The following is a 22,575-nucleotide window of genomic DNA, read 5'->3' on the forward strand; positions in this document are numbered from 1 at the left end:
CGGGCTGTGCCGGAGCTACCAACAAATAAACTATCTTACTATATGCCTGGGGTCACAGCAATGCACAGTGACCTGGATTCGAGCTGGTAAGGGATCATTACAATCAGAGTGCAGGCCAGAGACTCTTGCCCAGCAATTTTTGCATTGAGCTTGTAACTTCTATAACGATTCCAACCTGTGTTCAGTGAGCCCTTCTGCGTCAGCCTTTGAACCCAGGGCCATCAGCCCAGAAAGCACGAGCCTCTCACAGAGGAGCTGTGGCAAGGGCTTTGCAACAAGGCTGGCCCCGCTGAACGTCCCGGCCGATGTGCCGCAAGCAGAGACAAACAGACTGGAGGAGGTATGGGAGCAAAGTGACACAGAGAGGAAGCAAGTCCTGCATGCCAAACCCAGGCACCACCCCACCCTTCAAAACCAAGCAAATCTGACCAGGGCAATAAAAGCCCCTCTGCCTTCCTCCCCCCACCACAAGCACACAGAGCAAAGGGTTAACAATCTCCCGGGAAAACTGGCCTGAGAGTCCTCCTGGGACAAAATAACTTTCCCTCAGCCTTGCCCTGGCTCGGCCCACATGTGCCAAAGACCCTTGAGTAGCCAGGCAAGGTCAGAGGCTCCTACCCTCCCCACAGATAATGCTGGGGTCCCTGAGTCAGCTGAATGCAAGGAAAGGCGGTGGATCAGAGAGTGCTATCAGCTCAGACTGATCAAGATTCCACCCCCCCCCCACCCCCCAGCTTATCACCCAGCACAAACACCCTGGGAAATCTCCTAATCGTATACTGCACGGCCAATACTTTTCTTCCCCGACCGCTGGCGGACAGAGCAGCCGTGGCAGGATAAGGCCTAAAGCTGGGCACACAAGGATTTGGGTCAAGGATTTGCAGGCAGTGATCAGGTGACTCACAAACAAGCAGGGCGGTGGAGAGCATCCGAGTTTCGTTTCGATATTACACAATGGGCCACATGACCCGATGCTCGGATAGGTCACTTTTTCACAGGAGACTGACTTGTGGGGGAGCTGTGCAGAAGGGAGGGCTGCCTCTCTCCTCTCTTACCACTCCACCGGTCCTCCTCCCCTCTCTCCTGCTAGCATGGGGCAGCGGGGCCCTTTGCCTGCCCAGAATCCTCCTGGCACAGGTGCGCTGGGTGAGAGAAGTGCAGCCACCCCCTTGCTGAGGAAGGGCAGCCTTATTGGTCCCACCCTGCCCTTGCCCTGCTAAGAGATGGAGCATTTCATCTTCAGGGGCTGTTAATTTCCATCCCTCTCTCAAGCGCCAGTGAAATTACACACAGCAAAGAGGTGTTAAGGGAATCTCAAACAGGGTGGAGGGAGATAACCCCTAGAGAGAACGACAAGAGGATCCTCTGGACCAGTGTTTCTCAACCTTTTTTTCTTTTTTATAAAGTACCCCTTTTTCAAAAAAATAATAATTATAAGTACCCCCAGTACCTATAGCTTTCAGACACACAATTTTTTTTTCTACCATTGCAACACGTTTGTTTAAACAACTTAATCGTAGCTGGGCGGGCGATGACATTTTTGGGTATAAAAAGTACAAAAATAATAAAGTCGGTGAAACTTAAAACAAAAATTCAGTTTTCTCTAAATTTCAGTTGTGTTGACGTACTCCCCCCCCATCTCCTCTCAAGTAGCCCTAAGGGTACTTGTACCACTGCTCTAGACTCCCTTCTCAACCCATCACCTGTGCACCCAAAGCTGGGCTCCCAACAGCAGGCCAGTCACATTGAGCCAGGCCCCTATCCATTCACTCCGCTTTCTTCCCTGCTTTCCATCCGCGCCGGACCCGGAAAGCCGAGGTGCACTGCAGGGTGTGCATTTGCCAGAAGGCCATGAAGCAGGTGTTCTCTAGTCCTGAATCCCAGCCACCCCAACTCTCAGGCCATAGGAGAATGATCTACATACAAAAGTGGAGAGGAAAACCACTTCCTTCCCCCCTCCCATCCCCTAGCTATGCATGGATGTATAGCCGGAGGTCAGAAAACATAGATCCTGTTCCCAGCTCTGTCACTTAGACTTTGTGACTTTATGCATGGCACTTGCCCACTCTGTGCCTCAGTTTCCACATCTGTAAAATGGGGACACCAATATTTACATATCGTTATCTGCTGACTCAATGCTTTGGAGATTCTCGGGGGGGCTGATACTATAAAAATGCAAAGTGCTACTAGTGTGAAACCTTCTAACTTGTATTTTCAGGCTCCCCATCCTGATTCCTGAACTTGCCACCTCTTACTCGCTTCTCTATCTGCCATGAAACCCCAGATCTAGCCTCCATCTTCAGGTGTATGCTTGTGGCTTGCAAGGAGTTCTGCTGCAGCTTCACACATGCACCCAGGAGCAGAACTTTGATGTTAAAGGGTCCAACCCAATTCCACTGACGCCAATGGAAAGATTCTCACCGGCCTCCGTGGGCATTAGATAAGGCCCTAAACTGCTACAATTCTGTGCTCCCAACAGAGAAGGGCCAAGAAGAAGAGATGCCAAACTGGTAGTGTCCCGTCCAGTGTCTCCCTTCGCTCTGAGGCCCTGCTAGGATATTCTCTCACTGGTCCAGCCTTTGCAGTTGCCTCCCTGCACTCCATCTTCATCACCAGACTCCCAGTCGCTCTCCGTCCTTCTCAGGTGCCAGTCTTGCTACCCCTCCACAGCCAGGGGTTCATCAATACCGTCCTCCTACAGAGGTGGAGGTAAACCGCTGGGCCCGGTGAGGTGCTCTGGCAAGAAGCCGGCCGCCTGGGGCACTCCGCTGTAGTGGGAGGGACGAGGCACTCCCAGCCTGGCTCCTGGGGCATCCTGAAGGCTGCCCTGCTAAGCAGCAGGCAACCAGGCAGATTAAAGAACTGGCAGGAGGCGCCCCCAGTCTAGGACTGCACCAGCCCCACCCCACCCCTGCCATTTTAGGGTGTGGGGGGGAACTGCAGTCACACATATTGGGTCCCTGTTGCTTTTCTTCTCCTTCCTGCTTCCTCTGACTCTCAGGGAGTGACGGGAAAGTGGGGAGCCTGTTGTGTTCCTCCTCTGCCTCTCCCCGAGCACCTGGGAGCCAGAGGAATGCAGCAGGGGATGGGGGGGCACTTTCCCCTCACTCCTTGAAAGTCAGAGGAGGGAGAAAAGCAACAGGGACCTGGTATAAGCAGCTGCAGCTCCCCTAAAATAGTTCCTTTGTCGTCCCCCCCGCACTCACCCCTACACACACGCAACCCCCTGCCCTGAGCCTCTTGCCCTGAATCCTGCACCCCCACATCCTCCTGTGCTGAGCCCCCCCACTCCCAGCTCCCTGTCCTGATCCCTGAACCCCCACATCTCCAGACTTGATTCCTGCACCCCCCCCCCACATGCCTAGCCCTTTGTCATGGAGCCCCTCCTCACACGCCCCCCAATCCTGACTCCTTCAACCCCCACACATACACCCTCAAGCCTCTGCCCTGAGCTCCTCCTCACCTCCAAGCTCCTGCTTTGACTCTTACTACCCCCCACATTACCTCTCTGTCCTGAGCCCCCCACACTTAAAGTTCTTACGGGTTGTTGTATCTCAGCCTACCCAACCCCCTTTCCTGAGCTCCCCACCCAAGGAGGATGCTACACCACAGTACCTGTAAGAAACTTAAGTTACTTTCACCCTGGCCTACTATCCACATCTACCTCTTAGAGCTCTCATACCTCTAAAGAAAAGCTGTCCACGAGGCATTTGCAAAACACTAACAAGCACAGCAGCCCAGGTGACTGTAAAACCCAAGGCTGGGAGATGCAGCCCTAACTCTTCCTGCAGACTTGTGCTGAAAAATGTATTCTGCAACGTCCCAAGCAAAACGCTTATACCATTTCATTAGTGCATGTGACAGTTCATAAAAATGATCAGCAGAGCTGGCAACTCTAAAATGAGGTGGAAATAAGTTTAAAGATGTTTTTATTATAATTGTGCATCATCTGCCAGCACTTCACAAGTCCATGAATAAAAATACCATGTCTGTGATGGCCTCTGGATGGGGAGAGAGGAAATTCAAATCTGAAGCACTGACCAGGCTACCCAATTCTGAAGCGCACCAGTTTTGTTAGGATGCGGCAAGAACCGTTCACCTGTAAGGGATATCTATGCTAGGCATTTTCACCCAAGATTTCCTATACTGCTGGCGATATAAATAGGGCTCCAGGGTTTTCTGACCATCAGAACAGGTCCAGTGCAGCACAGACCGTAAAACACCAGACACTTGAATAGATACAATAACACTGTTGTCATACAGGTTGCACCTCCCTAAACCAGGATGGATGTTCCCAGGCCAGAGAGCCCCAGTGACTGGAAATAGGGCAACAGGAGGGTCAGCAGCTGGGAGCCCTGGAGCCCGGCAGCAGCCTGGCTGGACAGCTGGGGCTGCAGCAGTGAGGTAGCTCAGCAGGAAAGCAGGGCCTGTGGCATCACAGAAGCCCAGCAGGGTTCCAGGGCCGCACAGCACACCAGTCCGGCAGAGGAGCTGGGGCTGCAGCAGGCCAGAAGCCAGCCAAGCCAGGCAGCCCTGCCAGGCCGGTGGCAGAATGACCAGTCAGAGCCGGAAACGGAGCCGGTGGCAGGCTGGCGGGCCAGTGACGGGGAACATCCCCCAGTCTAGCAAATTCCCTAGTTTGGGATCAATCAGGTGCTCTCCATGTGTGCCTCCCCATTGCCTGATTCCCCCCACCCCAACCAGGTTCTTGCTCCCCACTTCAGAGCCCCACTTTCTCCTTCCCATGCCCAGGGCCCTGCTTTCCCCTCCCTATCTCCACTCTGGGACCTTGCTCCCCCTCGTCAGTGCCACTTCTCACCCCCCATTTCTCCTGGGTCCCTTGCTTTGACTCCGAGACATGCACATCCCCCCTCCAGATCCCTGCTGCCTCCTCTCTCCATCTCCATGTCCCTCCCACCCCAAGAGACCCTTTCCCCACTATGATCACTCCCTGCAAGGCTCCCTTATTTCCACTGAAAGTAGCACTCCAGACAATCTCCTGCGGCAGCGTGAAGCTGCTGCCCTGTGATATGTGAAGGCAGCAACAGGGCACAATATAGAGACTCCCCAGACTGCCTCACCAGCCAGTCTGAAGGCCCCGATTTCAACTCTGAAATCAGGCTTTCCCGGTATTCTGACAGTCACCAAAATCAATAGACTTGTGTCCAGGGGTGCACAGAACATTCTCTGAAATTTTGGCACTGACTGGATGTGGCGCTCCGAAGTTATCCCATTACACACAGAGAGAGAACATCCTGGTGTTGAGGACAGGGCCTTGCCTTGTGCAGCCAATAAATAGAATAATTCACTAACATGCCACTGGTGTGTCTGGGTATGTCTACGCTGCCACCCTAGTTCGAACTAGGGTGGCTAATGTAGACATTCAAACTTGCAAATGAAGCCCGGGATTCATTTAAATATCCCAGGCTTCATTTGCATGTTCCTGGGCGGACGCCATTTTTAAATGCCTGTATTTTGAACTACCTGCCTGCGGCTACACACGGCATGGACTAGGTAGTTCGAATTAAATCTCCTAATTCGAACTACCATTAAACCTCCTTGCAGGAGGAATAACGGTAGTTCAAATTAGGAGCTTTAATTCGAACTACTTAGTCCATGCCGCGTGCAGGTAGTTCGAAATACAGTACAGACATTTTAAAATGGCGCCCGCCCTGGAACATGCAAATGAAGCCTGTGATAATTAAATCCCGGGCTTAATTTGCAAGTTCGAATGCCTACATTAGCCACCCTAGTTCAAACTAGGGTGGCAGTGTAGACAGACCCTCTTACTTATGCGGGCACCTATTCAAAATATCCCACCCCCTCAATCCATTACATTGCTGCTGTGAGTCGCTGAAAGCCTGGAATAATACCCATGCAGGCAACAGGTGCTGCTAAGGAACAGGGTTAGAAAAGGAAAATCACAAACTGGACAGAACGGCCTGCCAGGTATCCTCCAGATACGGGCCGAATCTATTACAGACAAAGACACTCAAATTTGAATCCTTCCAAATTTTAGCAGGGGGGCTCAGACTGAATCTCCCGACCCAAAGTTTTGGTCCCAGATTCGACCCACAACCAGATGGAGCCAATTCTCTTCCTGGTTATGCACAGCTGAAATCTCTTGAGAACGTGCTCCAAAATTTTGGCCAAGATGATGCAATTCCCAACAAGATCCCGCACATGGGTGATGGGTAACGTAGGGAGCCACTGCCTTTCCATAATTGCCTATAACCTGGCCGCCTGGAAGGACAGGGCCCTGGCGCAGCTGCATGGCTCTCCAGCTGCCAGGCAGGAAGGGTGAGGTTGCACCACCCACTGGTATGGGGGAAATTAAGGAGCTAGGGGATGTTCAGGGGTTGAGGGCAATAACCTGCATTGGGGACCAGGCTTGGCTCCACAAGGGCTGGGCGTGTGGAGTTGGAAGGGGCAAGGCCTCAGGCAGAAGGGAGCAGGGCTTGGGCTTGCTTTCCCCAGCTGGGCTTTCACCCACCACCCATGATCCCACAAGCTCTTAAGATGCCTTCACAGTCACGGTTTCCCCCAAATCCTTCCCAACTCTGTTCCAAAGGGCCGACATCTCCCCTTTCATAGTGCACTGGGAATTACAGTGATGTACGTGCTGGGGAGCATGTAAGTACACTATTCACATTTTTCCTCAGGAATATATCTGTGTTTCAAACTAAAATGAGTATATGCCAAACAGCAACCCATCCCAGCTTTGGCCTGAATTTCAGACCTGCCTACCTCAGCCCAAACCATTCCATTTCTGATTGCTAATTAAAATAGCCCAGTACATTAGTACAGAAAAGAGAAGAGCATTGATAACTAGAGCCCTGCAAATCCGTGGCTATCTGCTTTATAGCCGCAGGTACCTACATGCACAGGTGAGTATGTGGATAGCTGCAGCTCATTTATGTGGCTACAGACAGAAATTTTGTATCTAGAACCCTACAAACTTGTGAATATCCTGATTTATATCTGCAGGTATCCGTGTTCGCAAATGTGAATGCAGATATCTGTGGATCATTGTTGCAGATGCGGATATAAATACAAATTTTGTATCTGTGTGGAGCTCTATTGATAACAACAGATAAGTAAGGAGGGTTATGACAGAGCAGTGTTTCTCAACCAGTGGTACGAGTATCCTTAGGGATACTTGAGAGAAGTCTGAAGGGTACGTCAACAAAACAGAAATTTGGAGAAAACTGAATTTTTGTTTTAAGTTTTAAAGCACTTTATTAATTTTTGTACTTTTTACACCCAAAAATTTCATCGTCCACCCGGCTACAATTAAGTTGTTTAAACAAATGTGTTGCGATGGTAGAAAAAAAATTGTTTCTGAAAACTGTAGGTATTGGGGGTACTTATAATTTTTTTAAAGGGGTACTTTATAGAAAAAAAGGTTGAGAAACACTGTGATAGAGGTCTATAAAATCATGACTGGTGTGGAGAAAGTGAAAAAGGAAGAGTTATCTACTCCTTCTCATAACACAAGAACTAGGGGTCACCAAATGAAATTAACTTCCATCAGGTTTAAAACAAACAAACAGAAAGAACATCATACAACGCAGTCAACTTTGTGGGACTCCTTACTAGAGTATATTGTGAAGGCCAAGATGATAACAGGGTTCAAAAAAGAGCTAGAAAAAAATCATGGAAGATAGCTCCATCAATGGCTATTAGCTAGGATGGGCAGGGACAGTGTCCCTAGCCTCTGTCAGGAGCTGGGAATGGGCAACAGGAGATGGATCACTTGATGATTCCCTGTTCTGTTCATTCCTTCTGGGGCCCCTGGTATTGGTCACTGTTGAAAGACGGGATACTGGGCTAGATGGACCTTTGGTCTGATCCAGTATGGCTGTTCTTACGTTATGTGGAGGAAGCGAAACATTTCAGGAAATCATAGACCCTGCTCCTCTCCTCCCTTTTTATTCATGCCTTCCTAAGCTTAGGGATGTGGAAGCAATGTGATAGATAAGACAAGACCTACCTACCCAAGGCACTGTGCTGTGCAAGACTCCTTGGTAATTCCAAATCCCAAATAAGGCCTGGAATCAGCTTGAGCAGCAAGCAGTACTTGGACGTTCAGCAGCAGAGGTTCCTAAACTGACATGGTTTAAGGCTCTGGCATGTTGCAGCTGCAGATGAATGTTCACCCACAGATATGGTCCCCAAGGAGCAACGGGCAAGACATCTTCCCAATAGGAATGTTTGAAGCATTGCTGCTCAGGACCTCTGGAACCAGCTCTGCCCATTAAGGAGCACACACGGAGTGTCCAGAAATCAGTGAAGAATTCTAGCTCCTCCTGGCAAGGAACCAGTGCAGAATTGTTTTTTACGGAATATTTTTTAATGTTCTTCCCTAACTAGTCTTCCGTGACTTAGACCTCCAGCCTTGGGAGAATATTCCTGAGTCCAACAGCCATCAGGCAGCTAAGTAAAAAAGGGGTCCCCTTCGATCATGGCCTTAAAGAAAATATTCCGAACAAGCTGGAGTGACTGTGTGGATCTTTTCTGGGCTTCAGACCCACCAATAACTTGCAATGACCCAAGGGTCACTGGCCCTATAGCAGAGAGCCCAAAGACAGCCCCGTTTCCATCTGAAGCGCCTCATGAAGCAGCTGCAGCATAAGCTGGGCTCATGACAAATGCATAGCAGCTCCTCCTGGTGCATCCCAATAATGTCTAATCTTGCGCCTCACCCATGCGCTTTGCTGGTGGTTTGATGCAAACAGCACAAGCTGCTCGGATTTATCTGCAACAATTGTAGGCGCAAGCGGATCTGCCCCTTGGCCAAGCCCTTCTCTCCAACACAGAACATTCTTGTTAAAGCTGATCCGTTGCGCTTTTCCTCCCCATTTAAACAAAAGAAAGGGTCCATTTATTACTCTGTTGGCAACTGTTGTCTGAAGCCAAACAGGGATGTCACCAAACTAACTGCGGTTGCCCGTCTGAAAAGTCTCTTCCCTCCAGCACAAACCATATCCTGGCTGCCAAAGAGGGGGTTTGTGAGTCAGGGGTTTCCTTGTTTATTTTGGCTTTGCCATCAGGAAGCAGGTCCTGGTATGGAGCATTAGCAACTTGCAATAGTAATAGAGGTAAAGGCCTTTTAGACTTCCTCCAAGAGGAGAATTATGGCACGTCCACAGGCAGAAATGAGCCGCCCTCCCACTGCAATGGGAACTCCAGCCTCTCACACCACGTTCTTTCTCGTATCCTCCATTCCTTGAGTTTGCCTTGCTGTGCTGTTCCACGTCATCAAGAGAAAAAATGAGGCACACACGTGTATCACCTGTCACCCTCACAACAGCTTGTAAGGACTGTGAGCTCCATTAGAGAGCAGAGAAGCACACCAGCAAATACCAAACTTGCCCACGTTAACGTTTTAAAGGGCAACAGTGAAACACTTTGACGCTTTGATAACATTACTTGCATCTCGTGGTGATACATTCCTAATGCGGAGTCAGCAGAAAGTAACTGGTTAACCAGTCAGCATCACCCTGACCAGGGGATGTTTACCAGTAACCGGTTAGCTGGCTGGTGCAGCCCACTGCCTAATGTGGGCTGGGGGCTGCTCCAGCCCAGATGGGCCTACTGAACTGCAGGCAGATGCTGCACCAGTCCAACTGGGCCTCCCATGCTATGTCACTGGTTGGGGGCCCGCAAGATCCTAGTTAAGCAGCTAACCAGTTAAATGGTTAACTGGTTAAATGGGATTTTACATCCCTACTCAGCATCATCTTGCAGATACATGTAACTGTCTGCTTTGTACTTTTTGTTTCCCCTCTTCTTTCCTCCTTTCCTTTTCACCATGCGTCTTCCAGGAGAAAAAGCCAACTCAGCCAGCTCTTTTTCTCTTCTCACACTTTCTTCAATGTGTCCCAATCTAACAACTTCTCCAGCTAGCCGCTCTCTATGCTTCCATCAGCACCAGCTTCTTTTAACATAGCAGACCCCATCTACACCAAGCAAACCAATGCAAGCAACAATGCAGTGACGCACTGCGGCATGAACATGGTTACAATAGCGTTTGGCAGGGTACTGCAAATGGGGCCACAACTACATAAAACCAGGATTCTGAGTGAGGTTCCCGTCTGGTCTAAACACATTAGAATCTGGCTTGGTTCAGTCTGGAATGGCTGGTCAGACCTCACCAAGTCAAAACAGTGGTTTTAAATAGTCACTTGCTCTGGGTAGATGATGCCCTTTATTTGCCTTATGCTCCTTTCAGATAAGATGCATCCTGAAGAAATTCTCCTCTGGGAGGCCAGTTGGCTTGCTAGGTCCCACCACTTCGTCAGTCTGAGTGGATTTTCCATATAGATGAACTCCCAAGACACATGTCCCATTCAGCTAAAGCAAAGTGATCCCTCTTTCTGGCCTCTTCACTTTCATTCTTTTACCTCTTTTCCCCAGCAGATTGATGATTGATCATCAATGAAGCTGCCTTCAATTTGCTTCCTGCATTTTGCTCATGGTCTGACAGCTCCAGCCCTGGCCAAGCAACAGGATTTTGGGGCTCCGTTCTTAACCCTTTCCACTGATTCACTTGGACAAGTCGTTTAATCTCTGTTCTGCCTCAATTTCCTCACACTTCAATAAGTGCAACACCTATCCCAACACCTTCCTCACAAGCCAGTTAGGCTTCATAGTGTGTAAAGTGTCTACAGGAGCGTCCAGTTTTATCCAATGGCTCTAATACTGAACCGCATCAAAGGAGAGTGATCTCATTCCTGTCCTTTCTCTGCCTTCTCCCTCCACCATGGAGATGCACTAACACCTTCCGCCCGGCACTTTCACTCAGACACCTCCCTGTTTCTGGTGAGCTTCAACATGAGGGGTCTAATCCAGACCAGGGCACTGAGCACCTGGACATCTGCTGAAATCAGGGGATGGTGAGAGCACTCAGCCCCTGTCTGAATTGCTCAGCCACTGGCACAGATAGGCCCTTGTTCGTGACTGCGCAACCTGACAGACTTTTCTCGAAATTAAAAGGAAAATGCCTCACGGTACTGAACAATTGCAAAGCGTTTCAGAAGGGCATCCCAGAGAACACGTCTGGGCAAGAGACCATGCGGTGCTCATTGTTTTAAACAGAGGCACTTAGGAACTTTGCTAAAATGCCAACCCAGTCATCACATTAACTTCAAAGCATAAAAGGAAAAGGAGCACCTGGAGGACCCTCGGAGAGATCCTAATCTCCCTTTTCTGTGCAGTTCCCAATGTTGATCTTTTGCTGCCTGTGTGCAGGCCTGTATGTACCCAATTAAACCGCCTTTCATCAAGGTCAATGCAGACAGCGCCTCTAAGGTGACCAGACCAACGAATCCAGGCAGCCTCTGACGACTTGCAAAGGAAGATCAAAGGCAGCCTTTTGACAGAGAGGCAGGGCAAGTCAGAAGGCAACATCCTTTTGATTTAAAAGGGTGGGGAGGGGGTAGAAGAACCACATGATAACGTAGTACAGCATAAAGGTATCACGCAGGAGTCTGGGACGACCTGCAGAACTCAGGAGCAGTGAGTGATGTATGTCACCTCGAACAAGGGTCAGCAAAACCTTTCTGCCACCCCATCATTTAGTCCAGTGGCGCCACATATTTCACAGAGTTGCAAGGCAATTTAGGTTGCTTAAACATACACGGGTCTCTTTTCTGCACTGGCAAATGGTAGGTTTAAAATATCTAAGTTATGCTTCAGGGCAGGCTTAAATTTGTAGCCTGTCATTTGCACCCGAACTGGAGGCCCAAGCTGAAAATGGGGAGGGGCGGGGGAAGGGCAGGAGGGGAAGGACTGGTTCGGCAGAAGTCAACAGAGTGAGGGGAGCAATTAGAAGAGAGGGGGACAGTAACTCCAGCTGAAATCTGAGAGAGCAGCAAAGGTGCCAATGGAAGACAGGGTCTCTCCTGCAGCTTCCTCCAATGGCAAAGGGGGATACACACAGACATGAGAGTGAGCAGGGATCTGAGGAGTTGATGGGGGGGAATAGGGATGTGGGGTGAGGGCAGGAGGAAGCCTCCACTCCTGCCTCAACTTGTATGTGCTTCAGCCAGGCTGAAGCCAAATGGCAGCACCATGGGGAACCTTTCTGGGTTCCAATGCCCAAGCTAGCATGAGGCCGAGGACCCTTTCTGACTTTCTAGAGCCAAAAGAATGGTAGTGTGCAAAACTGGCTATAAAGGAAAAGGGCTGATTGGTTGAGTTACCTCTGAGTTCACAATGTCCCCAGTTAAGACACCTAACTGTTCATGTGGTCAGGTCTATCATCTAGTGTACGTATAGACTACAGGCTTTTGTCGACAGAGGCGTTGATGACAGACAACTGTCGACAAAGCTTCTGTCAACAAAGAACGTCTGGACTACATCCAGTTCTGTCAACAAAGCAAGCCGCTTTGTTGACATGAGAGTGTAGACACAAAGGATAGTGTAGATGCAATAACGCCTTCTGTCAACAGAACTCTGTCGACAAAAGGAGTTATTCCTTGTAGAATGAGGTTTACAGCCGTCGACAAAACTGCTGAGTTCTGTCGACATTATGTCGACAGAACTCGGCGGTAGTGTAGACGCAGATATAGTTTTGTCAACAAAAGTTTTGTTGGGTTCATACTTAAACTGGGGATTCAACCTCTTTATTGTTCCCCAAAATGACAGCACATACCGCTTGTAGCACTTGTAAATAAATCTGTTAATTTGAATTAAAATTAATTTTAAAAGGGGTCCTTTAAGAAATTTACTAGCTGTCAGCATCAGGCCTGCTTTGTCTCCAATTATCTTAACAATGGAATAACAGATTGCCCATGTAATTAAAACTCCTTGAAATCTCCCACAGAGGCTCCATTTCAAGAAATCAGAATGTGATTTAGCTAAGTTCTTGATTGTTACATTTAAATGTTATGTGGGGTCTGGTTACCAGCTCAGGTCACTTAGCTGTTGTGTCATCAGAAGGCTAGATGGTTGCTTTGTGTAGGGTCTGCAAAAACAATTAAGCAATTATGCTGAAAACCCAACTAGAATTTAAAAGAATTCCCAACCAGATGTGAAGCCAAATTTGTCCCCTTTTTATTAAGCACTTCCCCTTTAAATATTCTTACTAGTAAACCAGTGTTAAGAACTGATAAATCTCATGTTTCAGGGCATCACTGTGTTACACAGTTAGTTTTCTGTATTACAGGATACTGAATGCTTTTTGCTCAAGAATTACGACTGGCCACTTTTTTGACCTGCAGTAGCAAAACTTGTATCTTACCATGGAACTGCCTAGGTTTTTGCTAGTCACAAGAGGGCCATCCTTAGGCATACATGAAACATGCAGCTGTGTAGGACACCCAAAAATTTGAGGCACTACATCTTCAGGTGCCCCAACGCACCAATGTGTTCTTGTACGCCTGAGGCTGTGCCTCTGGTGGTTCCTCTCTGGCCCCTCCCCGGGACTGCTCTCTCCTGTTCACTGCAGGTCTTCTCCATCCTAGGGATGTTAAATTTAGATTAATTGGCTAATCGAATAGTCCATGCAATTTCAAAGTACCACAGGCTCCACACAGTACTGCCGCTTTGAAACACGGTGTGCAGCCTGGCCCAGCTGGCCCCGGGCTCCATGTGGCGCTGACGCTTTGAAGCACCCTTCCTCTTCCCCTGCCCTTGCTGCCTCTTTCTGATAGAAGTAGCAAGGAGGAGGGGGGAAGCGACTAGTCGACTAGTGCGTCGACTATCCAATAAGCATTTGCTTATTGGATACTCAATTAGTCAACTAGTCATTCACATCCCTAGTCCATCCTTCCGCCCCCTTGTGAGCCTCTTGGCCAGCAGCAGTCAGTTAGTGATGGCTGCCTGCTGTCAGACTAGTTGCAAAGAGGAGCCCCCAGCCTCTGCATCTCTGCTCCAGCCCCAGATCCCTGGCAGGAGCCATGCGAGGGGAGGAGAGACGCCCGAGGCCCCCATCAAAAGCCACGCAGGAGAGGGGGAAGAGAAACCCCAGGCCCTTGGCAGAAGCCGCATGATGAGAGGCCCTCAGTTGCATAGGATCCTGTAATTTGTAAGCACAGCCCTGAGTCACAATGATAGTGGGCACACAATCACTTGAGTTCTCTCAGTATTGTGAAAACAGAATTTCCAAATACTGAAACCAAGCTGTCAGGAAAGAGCTACAAGAATAAACAATTAAAAGGGGGAAGTCAGAGAAATCTGCTCACAGTCATAAAAATTCAACCATCATTTTAGCCTTGGCACTACACATTCAAAAATAATAGTTTAAAAGGTGGGAATTTTAATTTCCAAAAGATGTGTGCCACTCAAAAGTGATTGTTCAAATGGCTATTAGTTAAGGCTTGTGTAAGCACTTCCATTATAAACCTCTGGGGGTTTTTAAGAGCTTATAACTGGGCCATAAAATTTCATTCCAGGCTGAAATTTATCATGAAAGGGTCTGCCAGGAAGGAATCCATTCATTCAAATGTTCATGTGTCATAATCTTAAAGCAACAACATAGGCTCCTAACCCTAAAAACTGTCTGGACATGGAACTCCTAGTGGTTTCAATGGAGCTTCCGACCGAAGTGAGCTTGCAAGACTGGGTCTTAGAATCTGCTGATTTGGGCCGTTGTTTTGTACTTATAACATTTTAACAACAACATTTTCTCAGACTTGGAGCTGAGTGATGCGCTAACCTCCCCCACCCAATTAAGCCCACCGCTTTCAATGGCTCCTAATGGGATGCGAACCAGCACAAATTTCACATCTCTCTCCACAGCGCCTTCAGAGCTCCAAAGGAGGAGGCCAAGTCTCAATTCAGCCAAGAACTTATGCACGTGCTTAAAGGCTTGGCTGAATAGGGACGGACTTATGCGTGTACCTAAATTATGTGTTGAATCAAATCGGGGACAAAAAAGAAAAAACAATCAACAAGATCTCACCCTATGGTCTATAATTTAGATGAGACCTACAAATACATCCAACAAAACAGCCCAAACCGTTTGCTTTATAGTTCTATTTTTTTGCAAAGGAGGCAGACACATTTTTTACAGGGAGCTGTTCACAGCCAGGAAGCAGAAGTTGTCTGTTGTGTGTGAAGGGCAGGTGGTAAACATTGGAAGTCATTTCTAATACACTCTCCCGCTGCCACTGATATTTACTTTTCATTAAACATTCTGACGTCTAAGAGCGAACAACTCAGTTCAGTTGCAACATTGAGACTTATATGTTTTCTAAACGTGCTACCTTATGTTCTCTTGGGTAAGTGCTACACCAGGATGCGGCGAAGCATAGTCATATAGTCCTAATAAGAAACACATCTGATAAAGTATTTAATGAAACGCTCTTGCGTGCCCTTAGATTTGAGCACCGGAGAGCATGGCCCATCCTTCTGAAATGTTTGGAAAAAGCCTGGCACAGTGTTTCTGAAAGTGTTCTATGGAATCATTCTCAGAAAGATATTAACGGGCCACCCCAGTTTGTTTATTTACCAGTGCCGCGGCCACGGAGCCTCGTGGCTCCTATTGGCTCCATTTTGTCCTTTGCACTCAAGGGGAGCCACAGGAAGCGGCATGGGCCGGACCATGTGAGGCTCTGTGGCCGTGGCGCCAGTAAATAAACAAACTGGGGCGGCCAGTTAATGTGTTTCTGAGAGTGATTCCGCAAAACACTTTCAGGAACACTGGCCTAGCACGTAGTGGGCATTATAATAATAATATTTTCGTATTGGTCATCTAGTTCTAGAACTGAACAGGAATTTTGCACAGAGCACCATGATACTTGCTGGGCTGTTATTTGCAAGCTCATTCAATTTCATGCTACGCAACTTGAAATCCCCTGGACAGATTTTGATCTCAGCCTCACTGGTATAAATCCCGAGTAACTCCGTCAACTTCAGTCAAGTTATTCTGGACTGAAACCAGGACAACCAGGATCAGAATCCAGCCCACTGTATTTGTGCCCAGCAACATCCTTCTGTAGAACACACACTTCTTTCAACTCTTCCATGCCAAGAGGTTTCGCAGTCACCACCTGTTCTTTATTAGCCATGTGCAATGATTTGTCTCTCCTCCAGAAAACAAACAGCATATGTCTGGTTCAAGTGCTTCACTGGCAAATAGTGAAGTTCATATAAAGCAGAAGTTAGAACATGCATTCCTCTCTTCTCCATAGAGGCAAATAATGTGGCTAGACTTTTAAAAGGGCTAGATAATTTCATGACCAAAAGCAATACTTTCAGTTATAGTATATATATGAATATAAAGGACAGTCAACTCTCATATTCCCAGGACAGGAAGGAATTTTCCGACTTGTGCAAAATATTGTAATAACTGGCTATCGATTTTGACCTTTCTCAGGTATTGATCATTGTAGGGTAGCCTATCAAAGTGGGATGGCAGTTCCTGTGTGTTCCCTCTCTCTCCTTATTTTATTCTTTTTAAGCAAATCTTTGTCCTCTAAGGTGACTTTTAATATCTAAATCCCTCCCCCATTGATTAAAGGTAAGAGCCACCAAGTCACTCTCGCAGTTTTAGACCTTGGTCCCACACTCCATTATGAGCATGCTTAACATTATACAAGTGAACAGCCCAAAGGTTCCAATGGAAATACCCACATGCAGAAATGCTTGCAGGATCAGGGTCTTAATGACATTGCATGGACATCTACAAACCCACCACCCACTGATTAGCCTCATTTAGGAGCACAGTGGTTTTAGAAAAAGCAGACCTAAAAAAACATCTTTAGACAACAGTAATTGCATCCTTTTAGAGGAAGGAATGACTGGGTTTTTTTCAAAGACAGACAGACAGACAGAAAGGTTCACATGCATGAATGTTATTTCATGTCTAACTGCATCCATATACCAGTAATGTGTATCATAAACTCTTAGCCTACCATACAAAGAGGGTGCCCCAAAATGGTACCTGCAAGAGGTCTCTCGGAAGGAGATGTTTAAATCCCAGTGGGTGTGTATCCTGTTAAACAAACAAACAAACAAAGAGGTAAGTGACACTTGCTGAACACGACACCTCCTACAACTCAAGACCCACCCTTGATCAACACCAGCCTTGCATATCTAGCATGCTTCTCTGACCTTAGCCCGCCTTGCCACCTCTGTGTTCACTGTAAGCTGAGCTCTTGGATAGCTGCCCAGGAGAGATTCAGATGACATCCAGCTGATTGGCAGACCTCCCACAGCCACCCACAGCTGGTTATGTGTTTCTGTTGGTGGTACACATCTGCACATGCCCCAGTGCATATAACAAAATTTATTCTGCACACAGATGGAAAATAGAGGTAACATTGCCTGCCACCCCACCACCGTCCTAAATGCAGGCTGCTGCCCTGGGAGCCCATCACAGGCTCTGCTATGCAGTCAATTAGAGCCCTGTGGTTGACTCCTCTCTCCTGCACACAGTCACATGCATACGCTAGGAGGGTGGAGGGGAGGTGGAAAGATATTGTCTCCGCTAATAGGACAAGCCCATGGGGAGTGAAAAGGCTCAGCACTGACACTGCATTAAGGAAAGCCTGTATATCCAGCCCCCTCCCCCTCCGTAGCTGTAAATAAATGATTAGCTATTTCCCACCTCAGAAATTAATTTGATATATTCTGTCACTCTGCCTGGTGATGAGCTGGAGCAGCAGAACCAGATAAACAACCTCCTTAACTTAGACCCAGGTAGGAAGCTCAGATTTTCTTCCTCTGCCGTCCTCTTGGTGGGCACTGCCCACTCTGATCAGAACAGGCTATGTTAGAGTCTTTTCCCATCTGCTGTAAACCAGGCCCAGAGGCACCTGTAAGTGTCAGCTTCACCTGGCAGCTTCCAGAGGATGGCAGCTTCCACGGTTTCATCCGGCCAATAGGATGGAGAATAATTCCCAGCCACCAGGGGCCCAAGTTTTCAAAGAAGTTACATGGGACATCTGTCTGCAGGCAAAACATGTACCACCACATCTGCCTGCGAAAAAACAGCCTCTGCAGACACAGGTTGCAGAGAGTGCTAAGCAGATCCATCTGCAAAGAACGCACATGGTTGGAGCCTAATGCACATTCGTCTAACAACGGACATCGTCTCTCCCTCTCCCATTCCATCTGGCCTTGATTCAGCAAAGCACTTAAGCATCGTACTTGAAATCCATCCAGTTACACCAAGGACCTAATGCAAAGGCCACTGGACTCGACCGGAGTCTGCTGACTTGAATCAGGCCAGAAGGCACATAAGCGAGAGCAGTGAAGTCAACGGGACTTACGCCCGGGGTTAAGTGCTCTGTTGAAAAGGGATGGATTCCAGTTTGTACTTAAACTGGATTGGGTTGAATTCAAGTGCTTTGCAGGACTGGGGGCATCTGCTTAAATTCTAGCTCTAGGTAAAAGCAGCACTGAACTCTCTTTGAATTAATCTCATATCCAAAGTATAGGGGTAACTAGGGACCTTATTCCTACTAAGAGAACATAATCTGTGTGTGCTTCCTTCCTATATGACTCACGCGGGAAAGGGAGTGGTTTCTTGTCAACTGGCATTGTGGGGATTCTTTGGTATTTAGGATCCATGTTTCACCCATCAAACCATGCTCAAAAGTGTATCTATTAATTCCACTAATTGCAAACCCAATTTCTTGCCTCCGCCTCCCATTCAACCGCTTAGGAAACCTGTTCCAGATTTCCATTTTCTTGGTCTCACAGTTGCAGACAAAAAGATTACCAGCGCATCAGATATGCTAAGATTACAGCAATAAAAGCTGTAGCTTTGACTTCATAAACCACCAGGTGCAAGGAATGGGCAGCCATTTCGCAGGGATGGAAGCTAAAGGTCTTAAAGGGTCTGATGCAATTATTATGGCTCTAGTGAAATTATAACAGTGGGGGAGGGACCCCATTCACCTTGTCTGGAACATGGAGGTTTTACATAAGATGTTTTTTTCTGGGATGAGATTGTTTGGTTCTTTCTTTCCAGATTTAGATTTCAATTTATTAAACAAGACAGGTTGTAAAAATGAACAATTCCCACAAAGCTCTGATCTAGGCTGAGAAAGGCCTGGGAAACTGGTATTCATTTTGCTCTGTGCAATAGCACAAAATCGTCTACACTTAAAGTAACTCCACCGATTCCAAAACAGTTACCCCTGATCGGCACTGATAGGAGAGCAAACTCAAGTCCTGGGTTTTCAAGGTTGGGTAGAGATTTCTATTATTATTTAGTGATGCAGCATCAGATCTCCCAGCACAGAACTCTTCACACATGCTGACTCTTGCTCTTCACACCCTTCTGATCTGTCACAGGCCTACTGTCTGCCTTTCATCTTGCAAATCCTGTGTGTGTGGTGGAAGTGGACTCACTTCCCCGCCCCTATGTAAGTTGGTTATACTACTTCTTCTTGCTGCTATTCAAGGCAAACAAAAATGTGGCCCTATCGTTTATAGTGCACAGAGAAGGGTGGAAAGAAAGAGATAGCTTGAGAGAGGAAGAAAGAATAGGATCTGCCTGATTATAAACCTTAAACTCAGGTGAAGTTTACAAACTTTTCTGCAAACATAAGCCAAAGTCAGAGCTTTGGGTGAAAAGCTTACAAAACAGGGTTTTGCTAAAAAATTCAAGCAAAACTTGGAGGTGCCAGTGGAGTGTTACTTTGAGTTTTGGGGTTTGTTTGAATCCAAGGCTCAAAGCAAAAGCCCACGTGAATCAAATAGCACAGAAAGATCTGTCCTGCCCCCAGCAGAGCCTTCCACACAGCTCAAGGAGATTCCACAGATTCCAAGGCCAGAAGGAAAAATCGGTGTAATCCCCCAGTCTAACCTCCTGCATAGCACAGTCAGGGCATTTCTCCAAAATGATTCCTACAGAGGATCTTTTAGAAAAACATTCAAACTTAATTTAAAAATCGTCAGTGAAAGAGAATCCACTATGACCCTTGGTAAATTATTCCAAAGGTGAATTAGCTGTTAAAAAGTTACACCTGATTTCCAGTCTGAATTTATCTACCTTCAACTTCCACACCCATTGCATCATGTTATGCCTTTCTCTGCTAGAATGAGAGCCTTAAATACCGTATATACTCGTTCACTAGCCGTTTGTTAATAAGCTGAACCCCAAGATAGACAGGTAAAATGGAAAAACTGTATGACCCTTTTATAAGCTGACCATGTATTTCAGGGATTGGCAAACTTTGGCTCCTGACCCATCAGGGTAAACTGCTGGTAGGCCAGGATTCCCTCAGCACCCAGTGGCTAGGGTTAGCTGTTACTGGCCAAAGGATGATGAGGGAAGCGTTGTGGGCCTAGGGATGTGCTGGCTGCCACTTCCCATACTTTCCATTGGTTGGGAACTTCAACTTTTGGTCTAGACCCCTTAGTAAGGTGACCCACATGTGATGGTTTTCCCCTCAATGCTTTGTGAAAATTGGATTATGAATATAAATATGCATAACTAAGAAATGATTTTAAACTCTACTGAATGATTGAAAGAATATCTAATACGTGTCATTGTAGATCAGGGGTCGGCTAACTTGTTGTCCAGCCCATCAAGGCTAAGTCGCTGACAGGTCAGGATATTTTGTTTACCTGAAGTATACGCAGTTTGCTGTTCCCAGCCAATAGAAGCTATGGGAACTGGCAGCCAGCACATCCCTAGGCCCATACCGCTTCCCTCATATGTAACCTATCAATTTTAATGTTACATCCTGCTGGATCTGTATGTCCTGTTTCGGTGCATGTATCATTCTTGTATGTACAGTTAGAAACAGTATGAGACTGTGTATAGTTTTAAATGTGCTAAAGAGAGCCATTACTGGGGTGGGACAGCCTTAATGACTAGGTGATCAACTTAACAACTTGTAAACAGACTTGTTTGTCCTGTAAGTTCAAAGGTGACTGGACTAGTAAGATGTGACCACATCCCCTGGTACTGGGATTTCATTTTTGACCCAGGTAATTTTCCATGGAAGAGGGAATGTCCTGGGGAGAAGACTATTTAAGCAAGGGAAAGTTATGAGGTCTTTGTCTTTGGCTGGCATGATATACTCTAAAGAGGGCTAGGGACTCAGGTCAAGATAAAAGAGGTAGTCTCTGATGTGAAGAACAGCTCTTTAGGGTAAAAATCTGCTGTTTCGTAGCCAATTAGAACTAGCTATGCATCTTCTTTTCTTTTTAATTTAGTAACTCACTTTGATCTGTCTGTTTTCACTTGCAACTACTTAAATCCTACTGTTTGTACTTAATAAAAACACTTTTGTTTACTATCAGGCCAGGTGTAAAAAATTGTTACCTGGGAGTGGAGGGACAACCAGTGTGCGTAACTCTCTTTCATTGATAAAGAGGGCAAACATCCTCATGTGCTTTCTTTGTGTATCTCTTTTACTCAGAGAAAGATGGATTTATTTGGGGGATTGATCTCTTTTGAGGGTTGGTTTCCCGGGAGTGCCCTAGAACTTCATTCTCCCAGAGATGAAGTGGCTCAGAGTCTGTATTACTCTTCAGGGGGACAGTAACTCCAACTCTGTGGCTTGACTAGGGGAGACAAGAGAATTTGGCCTAGCAGGACAGGGTAGTGGGAAGTCCCAGAAAGCAAGAAGGCAGATGTCACTGGCATAATCAGCACACAGGGGAACAATCCCAAGGGGTCTTCTGTGACTGCACCCCATCACACTCTGCTCTTTGATGCTTCACTTTTTTACCAAAAATTATCAACTTATAAATGAGTATATATGGTAATTATCCTCCATGTAGGTACTTACAGGTTATAACCAAGCAAATCCTTAACATTCTCTTTATTAAATTATATTGATTGCTCTTCTTGAGTCTATCACTGCAAGACAGGTTTTCTAATTCTTTAATCATTCATGTGGCTCTTGTCTGAACCCTCTCTGATTTATCAACATCCTCTTTGACCTGTGGGCACCAGATCTGGACACAGGATTCAAGCCGCAGAGGCATTCATGCCAAACACATTTAGATCCTTGAGTTTTTCAGTCCAGTCCACTTCCCTAATTTCCCTAATTTTTTAAAAAGTTTACCCTGTTGAAATCAAGAACCCTAGTTGTAGACCTATTTTTATTCTTCTGTTTAATTTAAACTGGATTAAACCATGGTTGCTCAAACCAAAGTTGTCCTATTCTTCTGTGGTGTCTTCACTACTTACCAATACTAACTCCAAAACAGCATAATCTCTTGTTGGCTCAGCTGATTATTTGTTTGCCACCATTTTACCAACAGATTCAGGGTGCTCTGTCAGTGACCTGTCCTCGTCTTTATTTATCACCCTCCCTCCCAGTGTTTGCGTCATCCACAAACTTTATCACTGATACTTTTATGTTAGGAGCAGAGGAGCCAGCAAACAATCAACTGAGCCAACAAGAGATGATGCTGTTTTGGCGTAAAACCTAAACAAACACCTGGCCTAGTTTTTGACGAGGTTAATGAGAACACTGGGGCAGTGGATGGGTGGATAATGAGAATAAGGATATAGAAGCAGAAATTACCACATCCAAGGCGAAAGCCAAACTTAAACACTTTAATGGGACTAAATCGGGATATCCAGATAATCTCTATCCAAAAACACGAAAGGAACCGGCATCGGAAATTGCAAGACCAATAGCCACGATTTTAATG

At 46.9% G+C, this 22,575-nt stretch overlaps 1 protein-coding gene across 13 annotated transcripts in view; it reads right to left on the reverse strand.

Annotated features, from left to right (window-relative positions):
- Positions 1-22,575, reverse strand: part of SAMD11 (sterile alpha motif domain containing 11) — a 397,470-nt gene that overhangs the window by 97,434 nt on the left and 277,461 nt on the right. For all 13 annotated transcript variants that reach the window (XM_075906866.2, XM_075906862.2, XM_075906863.2 and 10 more), the window contains one exon: positions 16,892-16,942. In XM_075906866.2, coding sequence (XP_075762981.2) covers positions 16,892-16,942 — 51 coding nt within the window. The remainder of the gene's footprint in view (positions 1-16,891; positions 16,943-22,575) is intronic.

Source organism: Pelodiscus sinensis, chromosome 24 (genome assembly GCF_052426305.1).
Source record: "Pelodiscus sinensis isolate ZL-2025 chromosome 24, ASM5242630v1, whole genome shotgun sequence".
NCBI classification, from domain to species: Eukaryota; Metazoa; Chordata; order Testudines; family Trionychidae; genus Pelodiscus; species Pelodiscus sinensis.